This window comes from Siphateles boraxobius, unplaced genomic scaffold, assembly GCF_051911475.1.
Source record: "Siphateles boraxobius isolate OS27281-9 unplaced genomic scaffold, OSU_SipBor_1 19, whole genome shotgun sequence".
In the NCBI taxonomy this organism is placed as follows: Eukaryota; Metazoa; Chordata; class Actinopteri; order Cypriniformes; family Leuciscidae; genus Siphateles; species Siphateles boraxobius.
Window position 1 is genome coordinate 4,760,001 of NW_027508799.1, and position 21,978 is coordinate 4,781,978.

Below are 21,978 nucleotides of genomic sequence, written 5' to 3' on the forward strand. Positions count from 1 at the left end.
CATTTTTGTAATACTACTTTCTTTAAATGTACCTTTGTAAATTACTTTTTATAAATTATACATTTTCTAGTACCTCATGTTATGTATGCACTGCTGTACATTGTACATACTTTGAATAAAGAACTACTGAATTATTTGCATTTTATATGTTCTTTAGCTCACCAGTGCTTTTAAGCCATCTGTAATAAAATAACACTTTCATGTACAGTGAATTATATTTACTGAATAATAACCTTTGTTTATGGCTCCCAAATTACAAATAAAAGTTATAAAATGCTATTTTTAGGTAATAAAATAATATAGGCTAAAAAAAACATTCATAGGAAGAACATGCAATTTAATAAATAATAGATTTCATATATGTACATCTCATTACATTAGTATACAAATACACAAGAAGCATAGTAATAAAATTAAGAAAACAAAAATATGTACAAATATTTTGAAATGGATTGAACTGATAAGAGCTGCTAGATTAGAACTGCCAGTAAGAGAAATAGAGAAGAGAAATTAACAGCATTCTGTAAAAGAAGCGTGACAGGCCATCAGAATCTAATTACATAGGGAAGTATAGAGGTAACAATAAAAAAAGAAATAGTCAATTTTTTCTTTCATTGTTTTGGTGATTTCATTGTCTCTGGGAATCCTCTGAATAAACATGTCTTCCTGTGTGTAGACAACAAAGTCACACCAGTCCAAACCAGAAATCAACATCTGGCCCTGGACCTGCCAAAAGTACGAATGAGATTTCCTTAATGTGTGTGCCCTCACTGATCTTAATATATGGGCAATCAACATAGCTTGCTACATTGGGGCATTTAATCTCAACAAGGCCAAACACTGTCTGGCCCTTTGGATCATACACGATGCCATCAGGTGATGACCCCATCCAGGGTGCGTCAGGGTGGATAAGGAAACCACAGGGATAGTGGTTAACCTCCCTTACTCTGCAGTACTCCTCTACAGCTGCTGGTTCCATGTCAAGCCCCCTCCTCATGTCTGCAGTCTGATGGCTAGGTCTCAGAAGTCTTTTGGCAAGATTTTCGGCAGAGCTCTGTGCCCTGGTGTGACAGACCTCTCTGAATTTTGAGGAGGTGATGCGGGGCTGCCTTAGCTGGTGCCACTCAATGCAGGAACTCTGCTCTTTTGTGCTGTTGGCAATTTTGTGTGCTGTCTCTAATGTTGTTGCCAGGGACATCATGTGGTGCTGCTGATGTTCAGTGCAGACAAAAGAGCAGGTAGAGGGTCCCAGCCTGTAACCCTGAAGTGGCAGCTGTGGGGGAGAAGGAGCATCTGGGTGGGGACAGGTTTTTGGAACTCTTTTTGCTGGCATGTGATAAGACAACACACTTCCTTCTTGCACTTTTCCAAATGCAGAGTCAACCAGAGGAACATTAATGTCCATAGCCATAGTTGTTATCAGTGGAGCCGCATCACTTGGAAGATCATGGTAGACTTCATCCACCCTGAGTGTGGAAAGTTCAGGCAGAGCTGAACTGACACCCTTATACAAGTTTCTCCTATGGAAAAGACACAATATATATATATATAAGAAGAAGAAGAAGAAGAAGAAGAAGAAGAAGAAGAAGTTTTATTTATATAGCGCCTTTCCAAAGCTCAAGGTCGTTTTACAAGGTACCTTTATAATACATTTAACACTGACGCACAACTTTACAATCACAAAGGACACATATAATCACATTTAGGCGAAGTACATGTTAAACAGATATGTTTTTAACTGTGTCTTGAAAGCAGTCACTGATGAGATATTTCGAAGTGAAAGGGGCAGTGAATTCCATAATGTTGGCGCATTAACACTGAATGACCTTCCACCTACTGTAGATAATCGAAAACGAGGGATGGACAGTAAACCAAGTTCAGTTGATCTGAGAGAGCGTGCAGGACGGTAGGTGTAAAGTAGATCAGACAAATATGGGGGTGCAAGACCGTTTAATGCCTTATATGTTAAAAGCAATACCTTAAAGTGGATACGTGATGAAACGGGTAACCAGTGAAGGTCATGAAGCACCGGAGTGATGTGAGCAGAACGCCTGGTGGAGGTGAGAACTCTTGCTGCTGAGTTTTGGACGTACTGCAATCTTGCAATAAGTTTTTTGGGAAGGCCAAGAAATAAAGCATTGCAATAATCCAGACGTGATGTGATTAATGCATGAATTAAGAGTTCGGCGTCAGCTAAAGTGAGAGATGGTCTTAGACGAGCAATATTTCGAAGATGAAAGAAAGAGTTTTTAACAATGGAAGAAATATGAGAGCCAAAAGACAGAGTTGAGTCAAATAAGACACCGAGGTTGCGAGTCAGTGATGAAGGCTTTATATGGAAACCATCAATATAGAAGGACTGGTCCATCCTTTTGACTGAAACTGGAGAACCAATCACTAATATCTCAGTTTTATTATCATTTAATTTGAGGAAGTTAAGGGACATCCAATGCTTTATGTCCCTGATGCATGCAGTGAGTGAGTCAGGCAGGGATGGTCTATCGTAGCTGGTGGTGAGGTAAATTTGGATGTCATCTGCATAGCAATGGAATTGTAGTCCATGCCTGCGTATGATGCTACCAAGTGGGTGTATGTAGATGATAAACAAGAGTGGACCAAGAACCGAACCTTGAGGAACGCCCCGTGTAAGTAAATTGGTGGCAGAATTATGACCTTGTATGGTGATATAATACATTCTGTCAGTGATTTAGGAAATAAGCCAGGAAAGAGCGGAACCAGTGATACCAATATCAGAAAGCCGAGAAATAAGCAATTCATGGCAGACTGTGTCAAAAGCGGCGCTTAGATCAAGGAGCATCAAGATGTTTATTAACCCTGAGTCCATCGATGAGAGAATGTCGTTAACCACACGCAGAAGAGCAGTTTCAGTGCTGTGAGATGGGCGAAAACCCGACTGAAAAGGTTCAAAAAGACCATTCATATCCAAATAAGAGCATAATTGAGAAGCAACAACCTTTTCAAGGATTTTGCTTAAGAATGTTAGGTTTGATATCGGTCTGTAATTGTCCATGTTTAGGTGATCAAGGCCAGGTTTTTTAAGAATGGGAGTCACTGCAGCAGTTTTTAATTCCGCTGGGACAATGGCACGGGCTAAACTACAGTTTATCATGTGAGTTATGAATGGTGCGACCTCGAGGACGCACTTCTTAAGTAGAACAGTAGGTGTAGGATCGAGCCGGCAGGATGTAGAATTTGACTTCACAATTAGGTCACTTATGGCAACAGGAGTAGTCAGAGTAAAAGTAGAGAGAGGGTTTGACAAGTGGGCTGGTCCAGTTATCATTAAGTTTGAGTCGCTTGTATGCTTGTTTTTGGTGATGGAAGAAGTGATAGACATCAATTTGTCTGAAAAGAATTTAGAGAAGCTATTTACAAGCTCAACAGAGCCTGACATAACATGTTGTGGTGGATTTGTTAGTTTGTTAACCATATATGTTTTTAAATGAGCCATAAAGTAAGTTACATATAAGTTGAACGAACAAACAAAATAAAAAAATAAAATAGGCTTTATTTTTTTTAAAAGCCATTAGAGATGGTTAGGACTTTCTTGCTTGAACAACTATCAGTATAAATACTAACAATGGAAATTAACATACAATGTGTCTCATATGATCAGATGACTACTTTATTTGAGGTCTCACTGATTATAACAGAAAATGTCTTTAATGATAATAACAACAATACTAACCTGATGCCTTCCACCAGTTTTCGTTCCTTGGGTCTGGCTGAAAGAATCACCATGTCATTAACCAGACCAGGTTTAACACCCTGCATTTAAACAAAAAAAGGTTATCAATAAACAGAAATATCCATAAATAGAATCAAAGTACCCTGTTAGAAACATTAGTTACCATGGTTCTTGGCTTATGCCATTTCTGTTCAGTCTCTGTGCAGCTGTGTGTTGGGGGAACAGAGGTGATTCTTAGCTGGCAATAATGTGCAGTCTGGTACAACAGTGCTGCCACATGATTACACAAAGCTGTACCTGCCACACAGGTACACTGGCAGCTTTGTAGCTGCACAGGACGGGCATCCCTAAGCACAACCTGAAAATACACAAATCTGTTACAATAGAATAAAAGTGCAGTTTTTAAAAAGGAGAATGCATGAGTACAGTGAGAATGTTCGACAAAACAAACAAATAATATGTACCATCGACATATAAAGATGACATAAAAAACTACTAAATTTGTAGGAGCTAAAATTGTAGCCAAAATATAATTTATTATTAATATATTTATTTCTCACTTTACTCATCATCAACAGTGGACACAGAACGTGTGTCAATGCAGTGAAACAGAATTCAGTTTCTGTGAATCCCAGTGCTTACTAACGTACGTTACATATTTAAAAATCGATAAATATTCCAACACACCAATATTATTAATGGTAGGGTAAATTAAATATGTATTTAAAATAACCTTTAGTAGGATTATGCGATGATTCACAGAAACTTGATCTGACGAACGGAACCTGTCTCATGAAACAGCCTGCACTGAACCTGCAGGATAACTTTCCCTTACGCTCAAGGTGTGAGGCTTTTGGCTTTTCCTCATTGATCTGTAGCACTCAGCCCTAATGGTTACCTCTCCTGTACTTGAATCCTTGTTTGAAACTGACATTGACAAAGGCGTTAGGAAAATTAGATGTAATTGACACATAATAGTAGACAGACCGACACAGACACATAGCCTACGTTACACCTGCTGCGCTAGCTAGATAGCATGCATGCTAAGGGCATGTAAACACAGAACACGTCCAGATCTTACCTTCAAAATTGTGGATGTAGCTCGAAACGTACAACTTGAAGCCCTTCTCCTTCTTGGTTGTCGATGTATGACACAATGTTTGTATAATTCGACTCACGTCGTTGACCGTAACCCTAGGGACATCTTGAAGCGACCGAGTGAAAAACGCCATAGTTGCTATTGACGCTACGTGCGCCGGCGACACCGGATGTGACTTAGCTGGCTGACTTGGAATGCGGAAGAGAGTGTGCATATAGCCTATTAGTAGGAGCGTGTATAAAGCAGCAAAGAAACTGGGTTCAGGAGCAATCGCTCTTCAGCTATCCCAGACACATTGGTGTTAACTGCAGTTGTAAAACTTTTGTGAAATCTGTTGTCTTCAGTACAGTGATAGTGATGACGAGATGAAGCTTCATAAAGCATTGAAGCGTTCCATCCAATTGGTTCACTCATGTGCCGAAGCTTCATGGTGCGTCATTTGCTCTATTGTGCCATCAAGTGGACAATAAATGTAAAACGTGCAGTGTGATTTTAATGACATCACATGGTTCCATCGCAAAAAAAGAAGCTTGAATAGATCGCTAACAAACTCGCAAAGTCCCAAGTCCACAAAATGTGAGGGGGAATCCATTGCATTTTGCTGGCCCTTATATTTCAAATAGACCGCCAAACCGCGAACCACTTCCTGAAGCAGTCACGTGGTACAGGCGGCTCGCTCGCGAGGCTTCAAACGTCACCACTTACGTCAACCGACATAAGCTTCGATAAGCGCTTCACAGAAATCATCCCGGATTACTCGACACACGCTTCGAAGCCTCGATACGGGAGGACACATCACTATACAGTGACTCTTTAGACTGTGTGAGTTTGAAGAGTAAAACCGCGTAGGGAGACGGGCGCCAATTTGTTTGGATTATCCACTCCTAAACTTTTCTCCTGTTTATTTTTCGTTAGTCAGGGAGAGAGGTAAGATAACTGTCTTTAATTTTGATTTCTTTTTGTTAGGGAATTTAACTGGGTTTAAACTTTAGGAAGCCCCTGTTTTGTTTGTTATTTTGGCCTGGCCCTCTCCTGACGATCTGGTTATTATTTTAATTTGTTTACTGATCTTTGTTTGTTTTATAAATATATTGATTAAGCCTTTAATAAAAAGAAAACAACTAATAAGCATACTCTTTGTGACCTGGTGCAAATCAAAGGGTGCTGTGTAAATCTTTTGTACATAAATGGGAAGGACAATTAGAGCTGGGATAGAGGAAAAGGAGATTTCTCACATTTATTTAGACACTTCTTTTTGGTTTTATCTTTTTTTTTATTGATACTCCCTCTTTAAAATACCCTAGACTGGAGAGGGAACGTAACACTGCCTGAATCATAATCATACACTGTTCGTTCAGTGGCCAAAGGAGAACTGGCCTGGTTTCTCCCATGTTTTTTTTTTTCTCCATTCTGTCACCTGAGTTTTGGTTCCTTGCCACTGTCGCCTTTTGGCTTGCTTAGCTTGGGACATTTAATGTTACAACAATATTATTGATCTGCCTGCATTGACAAGTGTATATAATTCAGATATATAATAAACAATTAATTTTAACAACAAAAACAAACCATCACTGAACTTTCTAAAGCTGGACTGTAACGCTATTTCCTTCTGGAAACAAACTTTGTTTCATTATTTTCCTGTTATCTCTGTCAAGCTGCTTTATAACAATCTGTGTTGTAAAAAGCGCTATATAAATAAAGGTGACTAGACATTTTGTACCATTTTTAAATTCAGATATGCATTAGTGCGTACTTCATTCCAAATATGTCATTTTTTAACTCATATTTTATCTTGTTCATTTACTGTAGGTTGTACCTTGCAGCCATGCATTACAATGAAAATGCAGACCGTGAGCAGGCAACAACATCAGCAGGACAATCTATGTACAAGGTCGTTTTCCCAAAGTCAAAGAAGGGTGAATGGACTGCAAAGCCACATAAAGCAAGACACTACAGGTGAATAGGGTAACATTTTTAAATAGCAGATATCACCATGAACTTTCCCCAGTTGATTACCTACACTGTAAAAAAAAACTGTAGTTTTATGGAATTTTACTGTTTTATTTTACAGATTTTTCATGTTTTTATTAAATGTGGTAAAAAAACGTCAAATTACAGAAATAGACTGCAAATGTACATTTCCTGTGTAAAATTACATGAAAAACAAACAAATGTGCATAACAAAAAAATAGATTTTTTAAAAACATTATTATTGTTTTTTTTTTTACAGAAAAAATACTGTGAAGACATGCAAATGTATAAATACTTCACAAATATATATAAAAAAGTTTTTATATTTATATAATATTACATAATAATTAATAGATTAGCATTTATATACCTTTTACCGGAATGAAAAGAGAGAAATAAACATTGTTTATGAAATTGGTCTGTTAATTAAGACAAGTTTATTCAATTTTTAGTTATTTATTTATTTATTAGGTTATTTGATTATAACATTGTACGTCATTGACTGTGTAAAAGAGCCTGGTGAATCAGTTTTTGAACCGGTTCGTTTTAACGACCTATCCGAAAGAATCAGGTCCATCACTTCTACGACTGTTCGCAGCGGACATCTTGTTCCGCTTGTCAAAGTAGTTCTGCTGCGTTCAGTGTTTATTACGCATTTATTCTCATAATATTATAATATAATATCATATAATAATACATTATTTCTTTAAGTACGCTGATATTTAAATGACAGCTATTGAGATTTAAAAAATTCGAACTGAAGGAATTCCCGCCTTGGCGCAAGGATACAATCCCTTCTAAGCACACAGTGGTGGGATAACTACGCGCGCGACAGGTCACAGAAATCACTCGACCTTGGACATCTTAACCGTCAATCTTGGATGTGAAGTGATAAGCAGGTAAAATTCATGTTTTCTAATTTCATCATTACTATATGTGAGATATTTGGACATTTTTTTACCGTTTATCGTGTTGACTGTGTTTTAAACTTGGGCGCAGGCCGGTAACGTTAATTATTTAAAACCTTGACAATGTTTAAAATGCAGGTCTTGGTTGATGGTATAACGTTACGTTACCGTGTTACTTTACGTTTTTCTTCTTTTTGTTTGATTTTAGCCAAGTCCTACTTCAAAGTTTTGTAATTTTTAGGATTTTTGTTGCATTTTATTACCATCTAAGTTAACGTTAGGCCCATTTTTCCACCTGAGGTAAAACGTAATGTAAGTTAGGCTATTTGCCAAACAGCCGTCGACGAATCCCGCTATTTTTTCGATGATATTAGGCCTACGTATATATTCCACTTGCCCAGTAGCCTAATATGTAGCGTTAAAGTTATATATTAGTCGTATGTGTCGTCTTAAAGCTAAAAATAGCCGTTTTCCGAGGCGAGGTTGGATACGTTCATCATTAAGTCACCCTTTACTTCTGTCTATGGGGTTTTCAAGTAAGTTAACATTATTTAACCAATGAAAAGTATTAAAAAGAGCTTGTGACTAAACTGCTTGACTCCGTTGGACCTGTCAGTCAAACCTCTTAACTTCAACCCCCAACTCATGAGGAGCTTAGTGATGGGTCGGTCATTAACGAATCGTTTAATTTGAACGAATCTTTCATATGACTCGGGAACACCGGGGCTGTCACGTGATGAACGAACGACTCGAGTTTGTGGGGTGTTTTTTTTAAATGATCTGATTCAAACAGTTGAATGCACTAGTAGTTAGTCAGTTTAGTAGCCATGAAATTAAAAGTGAAAATTATAACTTTTTTACAGAATGTTGCAGTGCTGAATGAGTATAAATGAGTTATCCATGCACAATATTATTTTTTTCCTATATTAATATGCCCTTGTAATCTTTCATCAAAAACCCTAACTACTTAAAACGCTAAATTACTTTAGATACAATAAAATGTATAATACATTTATCAATATATTTCTTAGAATTTTTGTAGATTTCTTAACATGTTAAGATAATTAACAACTAACATGCTTGTTTTTGTTTCTCCCTGCAGATAAGTTGCGTGAGCTGCTAAAATCAAGATCAGGGGGGAAAGGTGACCATTGCACCATGTAAAGATGTTTGCAGATTACACTTGTAATAGTTGTAGTGTTTCTGTGAAAACCCTAAAAGGTTATGTACAACATCAAGGGCTACACAAAAATGAGGCACATTACATATATGCATGTTGCATGGCAGGTTGTAAGTTACGCTTCAGAAATTATAACGCATTTAAATGTCATGTTTACCGTCATCATCGGCAGTCATCTTCTACGTCACAATGTGAGTCTCTGCAGGGACCCTTCACATGTGAAGTTACAAACTGTCAGAAACAGTTGATTGATCTTTCAGATATTTTGGGTCACCTTAAATTTCACATTTCAAAAAGAGATCAGGTGCATTGCCCCTTCAAAAACTGTGATCGCTTATTTTCAGTGAAATCATCTTTCACGTCCCACCTATCTAGAAAGCACAAATACTCTACAGCTTTGCATGTCTCTGGTGCATACTGTCTTCCTTCAGTTCCTAGTGAGTCTCAGTTCTCTGTTACTGAAAGCCACTCAGATGAAGGGGCAGATGACGATGGGCATGAGGAGGATATGCTGGACCCTGCTCAAATGAAAAGTTTATACATGAGAAATCTGTCCATGTTTTTCATGAAGTTGCAGGCAAAGCACCTGATCCCTTCCTCAACAGTACAGCTAATCGTAGAAGAGATTAATAAACTTAGTGGAGTGTGCCAGCAGTACACAAAGAATCAACTTAAAGTATCTCTTAGAGCAAAAACTAAACTCTCTGAGACAGAAATTGAAGATGCTTTGAAAACCCTAGATGACATGGATATTCATGCATCATGCAGCTCTGCTCTTTCCACAAAGTACAAGAGAAAACAGTACTTTGAGGAAAACTTTCCATATGTGCATCCAAAATGCATTTTTTGGGGGATTGATGAAAACAGAAAGGAGAGGCATGCCCAAATATTCCCATAAAAGACACATTAACAGCACTACTGAAAGATCCTGCTGTATGGGAAGAATGTTGTACATCTGAGAATGAGAGTACTCCTCTCATTTTAAATGATGTGTGTGATGGATTGGTATTCAAATCCAATCAGTTGTTTTCGGAGCCAGGTGCCACTTTGAAAGTGATCCTGTATCAAGATGCATTCGAGGTGGTTAATCCCCTTGGATCTGCTAAGAAAAAACACAAGATGCTTGGGGTGTACTTCACTTTAGCAAACTTTGATCCTTTTCATCGATCCGCTATTGACAACATGCAGCTTTTGCTTTTGTGCCGAGAAGCTGATTTCAAACAATTTGGCCACGAAAAAGTGTTCTCTCCACTGATATCTGATCTTAGAGAACTGGAGACAAATGGACTGAACATACATGGAAACAATGTGAAGGCAACAATCTTTTGCATCGCAGGCGATAATTTGGGTTCGCATAATATCGGGGGTTTCACAGAAAACTTTAGTACATCTCGCTATTTCTGCCGATACTGTAGTGTAACAAGAAGTGAGCTAGATAATTTGGAGCACCAGGCTCCGATCCGCACAGTTCAAGACTACAATGACACTGTTGAAGAGCTGCAGAATCATGATGCTAGTGAAGCCAAAGGTTTGAAATTCAACTCCGTCTTTAATTCTCTGGCTTTTTTTCATGTCTGCCAGCCAGGCCTGCCACCCTGTATTGGCCATGATTTGTTTGAGGGTGTAGTGGCATCCGACCTTGCCATTTACCTCAACTATTTTGTCAAGGTGAAGAAATTCTTTACATATTCTGAACTTAATCGCAGAATCAGGCAGTTTACCTACCAAGGATCTGACAGTAATTCTACACCCTCGAATGTTTCTGAAAAGGGTGTAAAATTAGGTGGCCAGGCAGCAGAAAAATGGTGTTTGCTGAGGCTTCTACCAGTTATAATTGGTGAGAAGATCACAGATACAGAGGATCCAGTTTGGCAACTCACTGTCCAGCTGAAAGAGGTAGTGGAGGTAATTTGTGCTCCTAGAATATCAGTACCTCAGATTGCTTTGCTTAATGTTCAGATCCGTGACTATCTAGAGGCAAGGAAAGAAATGTTTCCTACACACAAACTGAAACCAAAGCATCATTTCCTCACTCACTATCCTGCGTTGATACTGAAATTGGGCCCACTAATACGGTTGTGGACAATGCGGTTTGAAAGCAAACATTCGTACTTCAAAAGATGTGCGCGAAGAACACAAAATTTCAAAAACGTGTGTCAAACGCTTGTTAGGAACCACCAGCTTCTGCAAGCATACCTACATTCAGGCTCCTTTTTTGCACCCTTATTGGTGGCAAAGAATTTCACTCCTTTCCACGCTGAACTGTATAGCAGTGTAGTGCACACTGCTGTGGGAACAACCTTTGACAACGAACCCAATATTGTGGCATCTACAGAGATACAGTGGATAGGCACTCTGTATAAAAAGGGGTTCTTTCTTTGTTTAAGCCAAGGCGAGTCAACTGAATTCGAACAAATTGAGCTCATACTTGTGAAGGAGGAGAAGCATGTGTACTTTATTGTTACACCTCATGATGTGTCCTATTTGCCAGAGTTCGGACTATATGAAGTGAAAGATGCAAGGCAGAGCATGAAGTGTAGGAAAGCAGAGCTCAAACTGGATTATTATCCATTGCCTGCGTACAAGCTTTTTGGGACAAAAGTAATTTCACTAAAACATAGCATTGTTGACACAGAGTAAAGATAATGCTGGGCAACGATTAATAGCTATTAATCGCATCCAAAATAAAAGTTTTATGTTTACATGATATGTGTGTGTGTGCTGTATAATTGTTTTGTATATATAAATACACACACATGCATGTATATATTTAAGAAATATTTGCTTGTATATACATTTATATATAATTTAGATTATTTATAAATATAAATATTTTACACATAAATAAAAAAAAAATCTTAAATATATACATGCATGTGTGTGTATTTATATATACAAAATACTTATACATAATGTAAACACAAACATTTATTTTGGATGCGATTAATCATTGCCTAGCACTAATAAAGATGAATGCAAATGTGTCCATTCCTGGAGGTCTGCCTACCTGCTGGGTTCAGATCCAGCCCTGATTAAACACACCTGTTTGTAATCAACAAGTTCTTCTGAAGTTATTAAAAGGGTTAGTTCACCCAAAAATGAAAATGAATGACAGAAGTTACATTTTTGGGTGAACTAACCCTTTAATCAGCTGCTTCAGTTGTGTCTGAGCAGAGTTGGAGCTGAACTCTGCAGATAGGTAGATTTCCAGGGACAGGACAGGGCACTCCTGCTATACACAAATCTTCTAGAGAAATAGTACTCCATTTTACATTTTTGAACAAATCAAGACTGTTAGGCTATATACAATGAGCTATTAAGAGTTCAAAATTCGTACCTTTTGACTCCATCCCAACACAATGCCAAAAGTGAACATACCCTAAACACACCTTCGTATGAGCAATGGTGGTAAGAGTCCCTAAGAGGAAATGTTAAACTGAATGGTTTGTGATATTTTGTTAATTTTAGCTGGAGGTGACTATATGGTCGAGAGTTAAGCAGCTTTTACTACTTGCGTATTATTTGAGTTGTGCATAAAGAACAGTGATCTGAGAAACCTGTGTTGCGTTTCCCACAAGCCTAGTTGATCATAGAGACCATTAGTGTCAACGGTTCTATGATTAACTTTTGGGAAACGCATTTGGACTAGTTGTCTGTCTTGTCTCTCTGTAGTGTCATGGATGGAAGGAGTGCTCTTGCCTCTTTTATTAAATCAGCTCTTCCAAAAATGAGCCAGCTTGAGCCTTTGCTTGAGGCGCTGGGGGAGTTAGGAGTCCAGGAGCGCGAGGACATTAAGTATGTCCAGGAGAGTGACCTTCTTCCCATCCTCAAGCCAGTGGAAGCAAGAAGACTCCTGTCATGCTTCAAATCCACAAGTATGTGTTTGAATTTGTATATAATGCAACTCATATTTAAGCAATAAGCCCCGTGAAGCTTTACAGTGGATTTAGAACAGCTAAGGGGTGTTTTTAGGCACAACGCGGAGCGCTTTTATAAAACGGCACGACGCGGATCGCTTTTATAACTACTATACTGAGAAACAAAATCAATTAATTTAATTAATGACAGAATTTTCATTTTTGTATTAACTAACCTTTAAAGAAAAAAAGCGTACTAAGAAATCCATTCTTTGTGTATATGATTTTACTGGATTTGTATTACTCTTGCAAAATATATTACCCAACATGAGTCTATGATTATGTCTTTTATTAAGGTCAAAGTGATGTGTCTGAAAGCCCTTCCAGCAACCGACTGTCCTCAAATAAAGCCTGTGACAGTCCTGATGAAATGTCCCTTTCTGGTGAGTACATTGTGTACTGAATGCCTTTAATGGGACATTTAGCTCTATTTTAGATCTACTCCTAGTATTTTTAGGATTCATTTTTCACATAAAGAATCGTAGGGTGAACATTTCATTCATCACACCTGCATTTGCTTGTTAGGTGTTTTTCAATGATATACCCAACCTTAAATAATGTTCACACACTGTTGTACAAGACATAATTTATTGAAAAACCATAATATATTATAAAACCCAGATGTAAATATGTGAGGCTCTTCCAGCTCTGGCATCTCCTAGTGTATAATCTGTTTCTTTGATGAATTGAAACATTAACTAACCCATACCCCAAATTTTACATTGTGTGGAAAAATGGATGGCTTTACAGTGTATGTAGCATTATTTTATAACAGCCTATGTTCTTTGTGTACTTCTGCATCTCTTTAGGTGCCTATAGCTCAGCGAGTTCAAACTCAGTGTTAACATCTAGTTCAAGTGTTGGTTTCGAACCTCATCAACTGCCTGACAACAGCTGGCATTATAGTTTTGAAATTCCTTGGAAGAAGATGCCATCTGAGATCATCGGAAAACTGGAAACAGGGACACGACCAACAAAAAGTGAGAGACTTGAAATTATACGACTGATAGTGAGTGAAATATTAACAATATGTCCAACACCCGGGAAGAAACACATCAGTGAGCTTGCAAGAAAGATGGCCAAGGCATATCCTGGGGCATTCAGAGATGTCATTGAAGGTGAAATTGTAGGCAGTGGGTATGATTCAGTCATCAAACAGATGATCAGCAGAGTGGATAATGTGAGGAGAGGAAACACATCACTTTCTTTAAAGAGACAAGCTGTTAGCAACAGTGAAGGTGAAGATACTCCATGTAGAAAGAAAAGACTAGACACCTATGGGTGTTTAAACTGGCAACCGGTGCGGCTACCACCTAATGAAACGCCTGATTCCCAGAAACGTGTACAGGAGGAATTGAAGAAAATGTACAAAGAAAGGTGCCCTGACACCAAATGTATTGAGAACATGATGAGGGCCACCTTCTTTACCCAAAGAAAAGACATCATCAGTGGTATTGAGACCTCTGATTTGACACATCAATGGCCATATTTATTTGAGACAGTTGGCATGAAGACTCATTTTAAAGAGCTTACAGGAATGGACATTGATAAAAGCATAGCAAGTAAGTGTGCAAGAGTTGTGTCCTACTTCAAGTGTAGTGACAAGACAGCAAAGATGGAGACAATCTTCAGAGAAATGTCACAAGAATGTCTTCACAAGAATGTGGATGATGTCAACACTGCTGGGTTTCTTCAGCTAGTTCTCAAGTACTTCAGCGAGAGAGAGGACCAGATGTTCTATAAAGTGGATCAGACAACCCTGCCCTCTGAAGTGGACTGTGCTGAACTTCCAAGGACACCCTGCATAATTGTGTGTGGTATGTTTGAATATTTTTAAAGTACAACTATTTTAATAATTTTTTCTAATATTTAATAATTACTGAAATGTATGTTCTTTGGGCTCAGTTTGTCACAGTGCTAAAGATCCCTTATTTTTTCTTATGCATATGTTACAACAGGAAGTTCTCCTTTGAATGCAGAGTACTTTTTGTTATCTGTGGACCAAGTGATAGTTAACAGCCACATCACCATCTTCATTGGTGCTGTCAGGTTGATGTTTGCCTCATACTACTGCTTGAACATTTCATACCCAGCAGACCAAGGAGCAACCCTGGAGTTCTTGCAAAGGTAAAAAAGCAGCAATGTCAGTCAACAACCTATCACATTCTCTGTCTCACACAACGTCCTCGCACACTCACTCTCTCAATCACTCACGCATCCTCACATACACTCTCTCTCACACATCCTCAGTCTCTCACCCACATCCTCTCATACGCTCACTCTCACTTTCTCACACATCCTCACATACACTCTCTCTCACACATCCTCACTCTCTCACCCACATCCTCTCATACGCTCACTCTCACTTTCTCACACATCCTCACATACACTCTCTCTCACACATCCTCACTCTCTCACCCACATCCTCTCATACGCTCACTCTCACACACATCCTCACACTCACTGTCACACAAATCCTCTCACTCTCTCACCCACATCCTCTCATACGCTCACTCCCACACACATCCTCACACTCACTCTCACCCACATCCTCTCATATACTCACTCCCACACACATCCTCACACTCACTCTCACACATCCTCACTCTAACTCTCTCACCGACATCCTCTCATATACTCACTCCCACACACATCCTCACACTCACTCTCACACATCCTCACTCTAACTCTCTCACCGACATCCTCTCATACACTCACTCACACACATCCTCACACTCACTGTCACACACATCCTCACATACTCTCACACACATCCTCACACTCACTTTCTCACACACATCCTCACATACACTCTCTCACACATTCTCACTCTCAATTTCTCACCCACATCCTCTCATAGGAACACATCCTCACACTCAATTTCTCACCCACATCATCTCATACACTCACTCTCACACACATCCTCACACTCACTCTGTCACACACATCCTCACACTCAATTTCTCACCCACATCATCTCATACACTCACTCTCACACACATCCTCACACTCACTCTGTCACACACATCCTCACATACACTCTCACCCACATCCTCAATCTCTCACCCACATCCTCTCATACGCTCACTCTCACACACTTCCTCACACTCACTCTGTCACACACATCCTCACATACACTCTCACCCACATCCTCACTCTCTCACCCACATCCTCTCATACGCTCACTCACACACACTTCCTCACACTCACTCACACACATCCTCACACTCACTCTCACACACATCCTCACACTCACTCTCTCACACATCCTCACTCTAACTCTCTCACCGACATCCTCTCATACATTCACTCACACACATCCTCACACTCACTGTCACAAACATCCTCACATACTCTCACACACATCCTCACACTCACTTTCTCACACACATCCTCACATACACTCTCACACATTCTCACTCTCAATTTCTCACCCACATCATCTCATACACTCACTCTGTCACACACATCCTCACATACACTTACCCACATCCTCACTCTCTCACCCACATCCTCTCTTACGCTCACTCACACATATGAGGTGCCCCTAGGGACATTATTCAGAATTGCATGCACATACATGTACTTTTCCTCTCACATACACATATGAAACCAAATTCATTCACATACTATAGTGAAATGCTCACACACATACAAGTGAAATGCTTTTACGAACACAACTGAAACGCTCTCATACATACAACTGAAATTATTACGCTCACACACACACAACTGAAATGCATACACACACACAACTGAAACACTCACACACACAACTGAAATGCTCTCATACATACAACTGAAAATATTACGCTCATACACACAACTGAAACACTCACACACACACAACTGAAATGCTCACACACACACAACTGAAATGCTCTCACATACACAACTGAAATGCTCTCATACATACAACTGAAAATATTACGCTCATACACACAACTGAAACACTCACACACACACAACTGAAATGCTCACACACACACAACTGAAATGCTCTCACATACACAACTGAAATGCTCTCACACACACAACTGAAATGCTCACACACACACAACTGAAATGCTCACACACATTCAAGTGAAATGCTTTTACAAACACAACTGAAACGCTCTCACTCACACAACTGAAAAGCATTTCAGTATGTTGTATGCAAGCATTTCAGTATGTTGTATGCAAGCATTTCAGTATGTTGTATGCATGCATTTCAGTTGAAACGGAAGGTGGTAAAAGTCTCCAGTCCAGTTGGTGGCAGTAGTGCACCTCAAGACGAAGAACTAGAAGCTGTTGAAAGAAGGCATAGTACAAAAGCGCGCCTTTCACAATACAAGCGACCGAAGTTGACCGTTCGTTCCTATGGTTCGTTCGCCCGCCAATCGCGCTACACCAGCGGTTCTCGAAGTGTGTGGCGCGCCCCACTGGTGGGGAATAGAGACGTGACAGGTGGCGCGCACCAAACGGGAGGAAATTTTCTTTTATATGCTCTTTATTCGTTGATGGCGAGTCCGCATCGTCAACTTCATCTTTGCAGCAACACAGAAAACACCAGTTTATTAATAAACAATTAAATGTCTCCTTGCTATTTTTTATACATTCATAATCATTACTTTTGCCGGTTCTTTGTGGCAAGCTTTATGCGTGAGCTTGAGTGCGGCAATATAACGCTCATTATCCTGTATAGCCTATTTAAGTAATTAAATTAATATAATGGGGCGATTTGTCCACTAACGGCTTAAATGAACAGCTATAGTCGACTAGAAAAAAACTTTAGTCGGAGACAGCCCTTATTCCACATATTTTCGAGCCAGCAGAACATTCTGGGTTGCGCGCGCGACCCTGAGCGGAATGAGCGAGCGGAGGAATATTCAGAAATGCGCTCTCTCTCTCCGCTCACATGCTCTAATCGGAACAAAGGAATATTAAAATAATCAATTATTAGTTTATATCTTATACACTGCCCATCATTTTAATCCCATATCAAATGTTATGTCTATTTTAATATGTGTAATAGGCTATATACTTTTTTTTTTATTTCACGTTTTTAAGTAGCCTACAATATTATGTTAGTCCACATCCCCCAACCAGGGGATGCTATGACGAGTGGCACTTTTATTTATTTTCTATTTTTGAACTTGATACAAATTTTGACACAGCTGCACTTTTATTTTCTTTATTTTTGAACTTGCTGTTATTTGATGTAGATAGTTAATTTGTATTTAGATACAACTTGTTACTATACTGATACTACTTGTTACTTCAATAAATTTAAACATTTTAAGATTGTTGCTTATTTCATTATCATTGGGGCGGAACAATTTCAGTTGTGTGTGTGAGAGCATTTCAGTTGTGTGTGAGAGCATTTCAGTTGTGTGTGTGTGAGCATTTCAGTTGTGTGTGTGAGAGCATTTCAGTTGTGTGTGTGTGAGAGCATTTCAGTTGTGTGTGTGAGAGCATTTCAGTTGTGTGTGTGTGAGAGCATTTCAGTTGTGTGTGTGAGCATTTCAGTTGTGTGTGTGAGAGCATTTCAGTTGTGTGTGTGTGAGAGCATTTCAGTTGTGTGTGTGAGCATTTCAGTTGTATGTGTGAGAGCATTTCAGTTGTGTGTGTGAGAGCATGTCAGTTGTGTGTGTGTGAGCATTTCAGTTGTGTGTGTGAGAGCATGTCAGTTGTGTGTGTGAGCATTTCAGTTGTGTGTGAGAGCATTTCAGTTGTGTGTGTGTGAGCATTTCAGTTGTGTATGTGAGAGCATTTCAGTTGTGTGTGTGAGCATTTCAGTTGTGTGTGTGTGAGTGTTTCAGTTGTGTGTGTGAGCGTAATATTTTCAGTTGTATGTATGAGAGCATTTCAGTTGTGTGTGTGTGAGCGTTTCAGTTGTGTGTGTGTGAGCATTTCAGTTGTGTGTGTGCGCGTAATAATTTCAGTTGTATGTATGAGAGCGTTTCAGTTGTGTTTGTAAAAGCATTTCACTTGTATGTGTGTGAGCATTTCACTATAGTATGTGAATGAATTTGGTTTCATATGTGTATGTGAGAGGAAAAGTACATGTATGTGCATGCAATTCTGAATAATGTCCCTCGGGGCACCTCATACACACACACTTCCTCACACTCACTCTGTCACACACATCCTCACATACACTCACCCACATCCTCTCATACGCTCACTCACACACACTTCCTCACACTCACTCTGTCACACACATCCTCACATACACTCACCCACATCCTCTCATACGCTCACTCACACACACTTCCTCACACTCACTCTCACACACATCCTCACATACACTCACCCACATCCTCTCATACGCTCACTCTCAGACACATCCTCACACTCACTCTGTCACACACATCCTCACACTCACTCTCACCCACATCCTCATACGCTCACTCTCACTTTCTCACACATCCTCACATACAATCTCTCTCACACATCCTCACTCTCAATTTCTCACCCACATCCTCATACGCTCACTCACACACATCCTCATACTCGCTCTGTCACACAAATCCTCTCACTCTCTCACCCACATCCTCTCATATGCTCACTCTCACACACATCCTCACACTCACTCTCTCACACATCCTCACTCTAACTCTCACACATCCTCACACTCACTCCCACACACATCCTCACACTCACTCTCTCACACATCCTCACTCTAACTCTCACACATCCTCACTCTAACTCTCACACATCCTCACACTCACTCCCACACACATCCTCACACTCACTCTCACACACATCCTCACACTCACTCTCTCACACATCCTCACTCTAACTCTCACACACATCCTCTCATACACTCACTCACACACATCCTCACACTCACTGTCACAAATCCTCTCACTCTCTCACACACATCCTCTCATACACTCACACACATCCTCTCATACACTCACTCACACACATCCTCACACTCACTCTCACCCACATCCTCTCTTACGCTCACTAACACACATCCTTACACTCACTCTCACACACACTCACACACATTCTCACACTCACTCTCTCACCCACACACTCACTCTCTCACCCACATCCTCATACACTCACTCTCACACACACTCACACACATCCTCACACTCACCCACACACTCACTCTCTCACCCACATCCTCTCATACACTCACTCTCACACACACACACACATACACATCCTCACACTCACCCACATCCTCATACTCACTCATACACACATCCTTAGCCTCACACTCACTCACACACATCCTCACATACACTCTCTCACACGCATCCTCACTCACTTTCTCATGTATACTCACTCTCGCACATCTCACACTCCCTCAAATACGCTCTCAACATACACATGCACTCACAACATACAGTCTCTCTCACACACAACACCCTCTCACATGCACATCTTTGTTGCCAATGTCCACTACAAGCATCCCCTGTGCATATTCCCACTATTCTGCTACTTTTATTGCTAATATATTAAAGGTTGTATCAGTGATTTCAGGCCCAAAAATAAATGTCTAATCTTTCCTAACGATCCGCTAGCTGCCCGCCCCATAAGCATGCCGTCCAAAAACCGCGTCTCTGTAGGCAGCCTAGGCTCTGAGATCTGCACACAAAAACAAATGTGTACAACCACCACTCAAAACCAAAATAAAGTGTTCCAACCAATCACTGACAGGGGCGGGTGTTGTGAGGTTTTGCACTCGTGCACGGCTGGACGCGAAATCGGAGCAACACCCGCCCCTGTCAGTGATTGGTTGGAACACTGTTTATTTTGGTTTTGAGTGGTGGTTATACCCATTTGTTTTTGTGTGCAGATCTCAGAGCCTAGGCTGCCTTCAGAGACGCGGTTTTTGGACGGCATGCTTATGGGGCGAGCAGCTAGCGGATCGTTAGGAAAGATTAGACATTTATTTTTGGGCCAGAAATCACTGATACAACCTTTAAGAGCATATTTTACAGTCCATGATTTATTACTGAGATTTCTTTTTTCTTTTTTATTCGACAGATGCCTTTTCAAGATAAACCCAGAGAAGCGATCAAAAGTAGAAAAGAGCACATCAAGAAAGCAACTGGCAGTCAGCCCAAAGGTGCTTTCACTGATTAACAAAATTGCAGACTATGAATGGATGGACTAAAAATTTTGGAAGAGTGACAAATCTGAGTGTTGACAATTTTTTATATTGGTGTATTGTTGTAGTTATGAACTAAAATGAGTTATACTAATGGTTATATTTGTATATTGTTGAATTAAACATTAAAAATCTACTGGCAGTTAGTCCAAAGGTGCTTTCACTGATTAACAAAATTTTTGAAGAGTGACAAATTTGAGTGTTTAATTATTATTATTTATTTTTTTTCTAATCTTATCTGTTGACAAATTTTTATATTTGTGTATTGTTGTAGTTATGAACTAGAACGAGTTATACTTAATGGTTATATTGTTGAATTAAAAAGGATGTGTGAGAGCTCAAGAAAATACAGAATGTTATGTAAAAACTGTATTTAGAGTTATACTAATTGTTATATTGGTATATTGTTGAATTAAACATTTAAAAGGGATGTGTGAGAGCTCAAGAAAATTGTATGAAAACTGCTTTTTGAATAAAGGAAAATTACTGTAATTTTACGTGTTGGTTATGTCTCCTTATGTGTGTTATCGAAGACAAATATCCCAAAATCTCAAAATTGACCAGTGAAAAAAACCCAGATGTTTTTGCCTGCCGTGTCTCGTCTTAAAGCAGCGCCTTTAGACTGTATGTTATAAAATGAATTTAATTTAAATACATCTATGTGGTAGAATTTTCCTACGTACCTGGAACCTAATTACCTGGTGCGTCTCCAATCGACACCCAAGCGTCTACAGTCGACACTAAATAAATAAATTTACCTGCGGGCGTCTACAATCGACACCTAATAAATAAATTTACCTGGGGAGTCTACAGTCGACACTTAATAAATAAATGTACCTGGGGAGTCTACAGTCGACACTTAATAAATAAATGTACCTGGGGAGTCTACAGTCGACACTTAATAAATACATTTACCTGGGGAGTCTACAGTCGACACTTAATAAATAAATTTACCTGGGGAGTCTACAGTCGACACTTAATAAATACATTTACCTGGGGAGTCTACAGTCGACACTTAATAAATAAATTTACCTGGGGAGTCTACAGTCGACACTTAATAAATACATTTACCTGGGGAGTC

General features: G+C 39.5%; 4 protein-coding genes across 7 annotated transcripts in view; 1 reads left to right on the forward strand and 3 right to left on the reverse strand.

The window, feature by feature from the left end:
• Window positions 1-21,978, reverse strand: part of LOC143741621 (uncharacterized) — a 399,552-nt gene that overhangs the window by 344,451 nt on the left and 33,123 nt on the right. The gene's annotated exons all lie outside the window — the stretch shown is intronic.
• The window catches only part of LOC143741618 (uncharacterized), a 548,742-nt gene that overhangs the window by 205,760 nt on the left and 321,004 nt on the right, over window positions 1-21,978 (reverse strand). The gene's annotated exons all lie outside the window — the stretch shown is intronic.
• LOC143741476 (uncharacterized) lies at window positions 320-5,025 on the reverse strand. 2 transcript variants are annotated; one of them, XM_077233797.1, is made up of 4 exons: window positions 4,791-5,025; window positions 3,873-4,067; window positions 3,710-3,789; window positions 320-1,520 (listed from the first exon to the last, which is right to left on the reverse strand). In XM_077233797.1, exons 2-4 carry the CDS (start codon window positions 3,873-3,875, stop codon window positions 686-688), a joined length of 918 nt encoding a protein of 305 aa, XP_077089912.1. In that variant the 5' UTR covers window positions 3,876-4,067; window positions 4,791-5,025; the 3' UTR covers window positions 320-685. The 2 variants fall into 2 exon arrangements, with proteins under 2 accessions (XP_077089912.1, XP_077089911.1); XM_077233796.1 differs by having other exon boundaries at window positions 3,873-5,025.
• LOC143741615 (uncharacterized) lies at window positions 5,502-21,392 on the forward strand. 3 transcript variants are annotated; one of them, XM_077233877.1, is made up of 8 exons: window positions 5,502-5,735; window positions 6,618-6,764; window positions 8,790-8,831; window positions 12,540-12,742; window positions 13,081-13,167; window positions 13,594-14,601; window positions 14,743-14,911; window positions 20,774-21,392. In XM_077233877.1, the coding sequence occupies exons 4-8, from the start codon at window positions 12,544-12,546 to the stop codon at window positions 20,901-20,903; spliced, it is 1,593 nt and encodes a 530-aa protein (XP_077089992.1). In that variant the 5' UTR covers window positions 5,502-5,735; window positions 6,618-6,764; window positions 8,790-8,831; window positions 12,540-12,543; the 3' UTR covers window positions 20,904-21,392. The 3 variants fall into 3 exon arrangements, with proteins under 3 accessions (XP_077089992.1, XP_077089991.1, XP_077089993.1); XM_077233876.1 differs by lacking the exons at window positions 5,502-5,735; window positions 6,618-6,764 and adding an exon at window positions 7,593-7,678; XM_077233878.1 differs by lacking the exons at window positions 5,502-5,735; window positions 6,618-6,764 and adding an exon at window positions 7,593-7,678 and having other exon boundaries at window positions 8,790-8,847; window positions 20,774-21,050.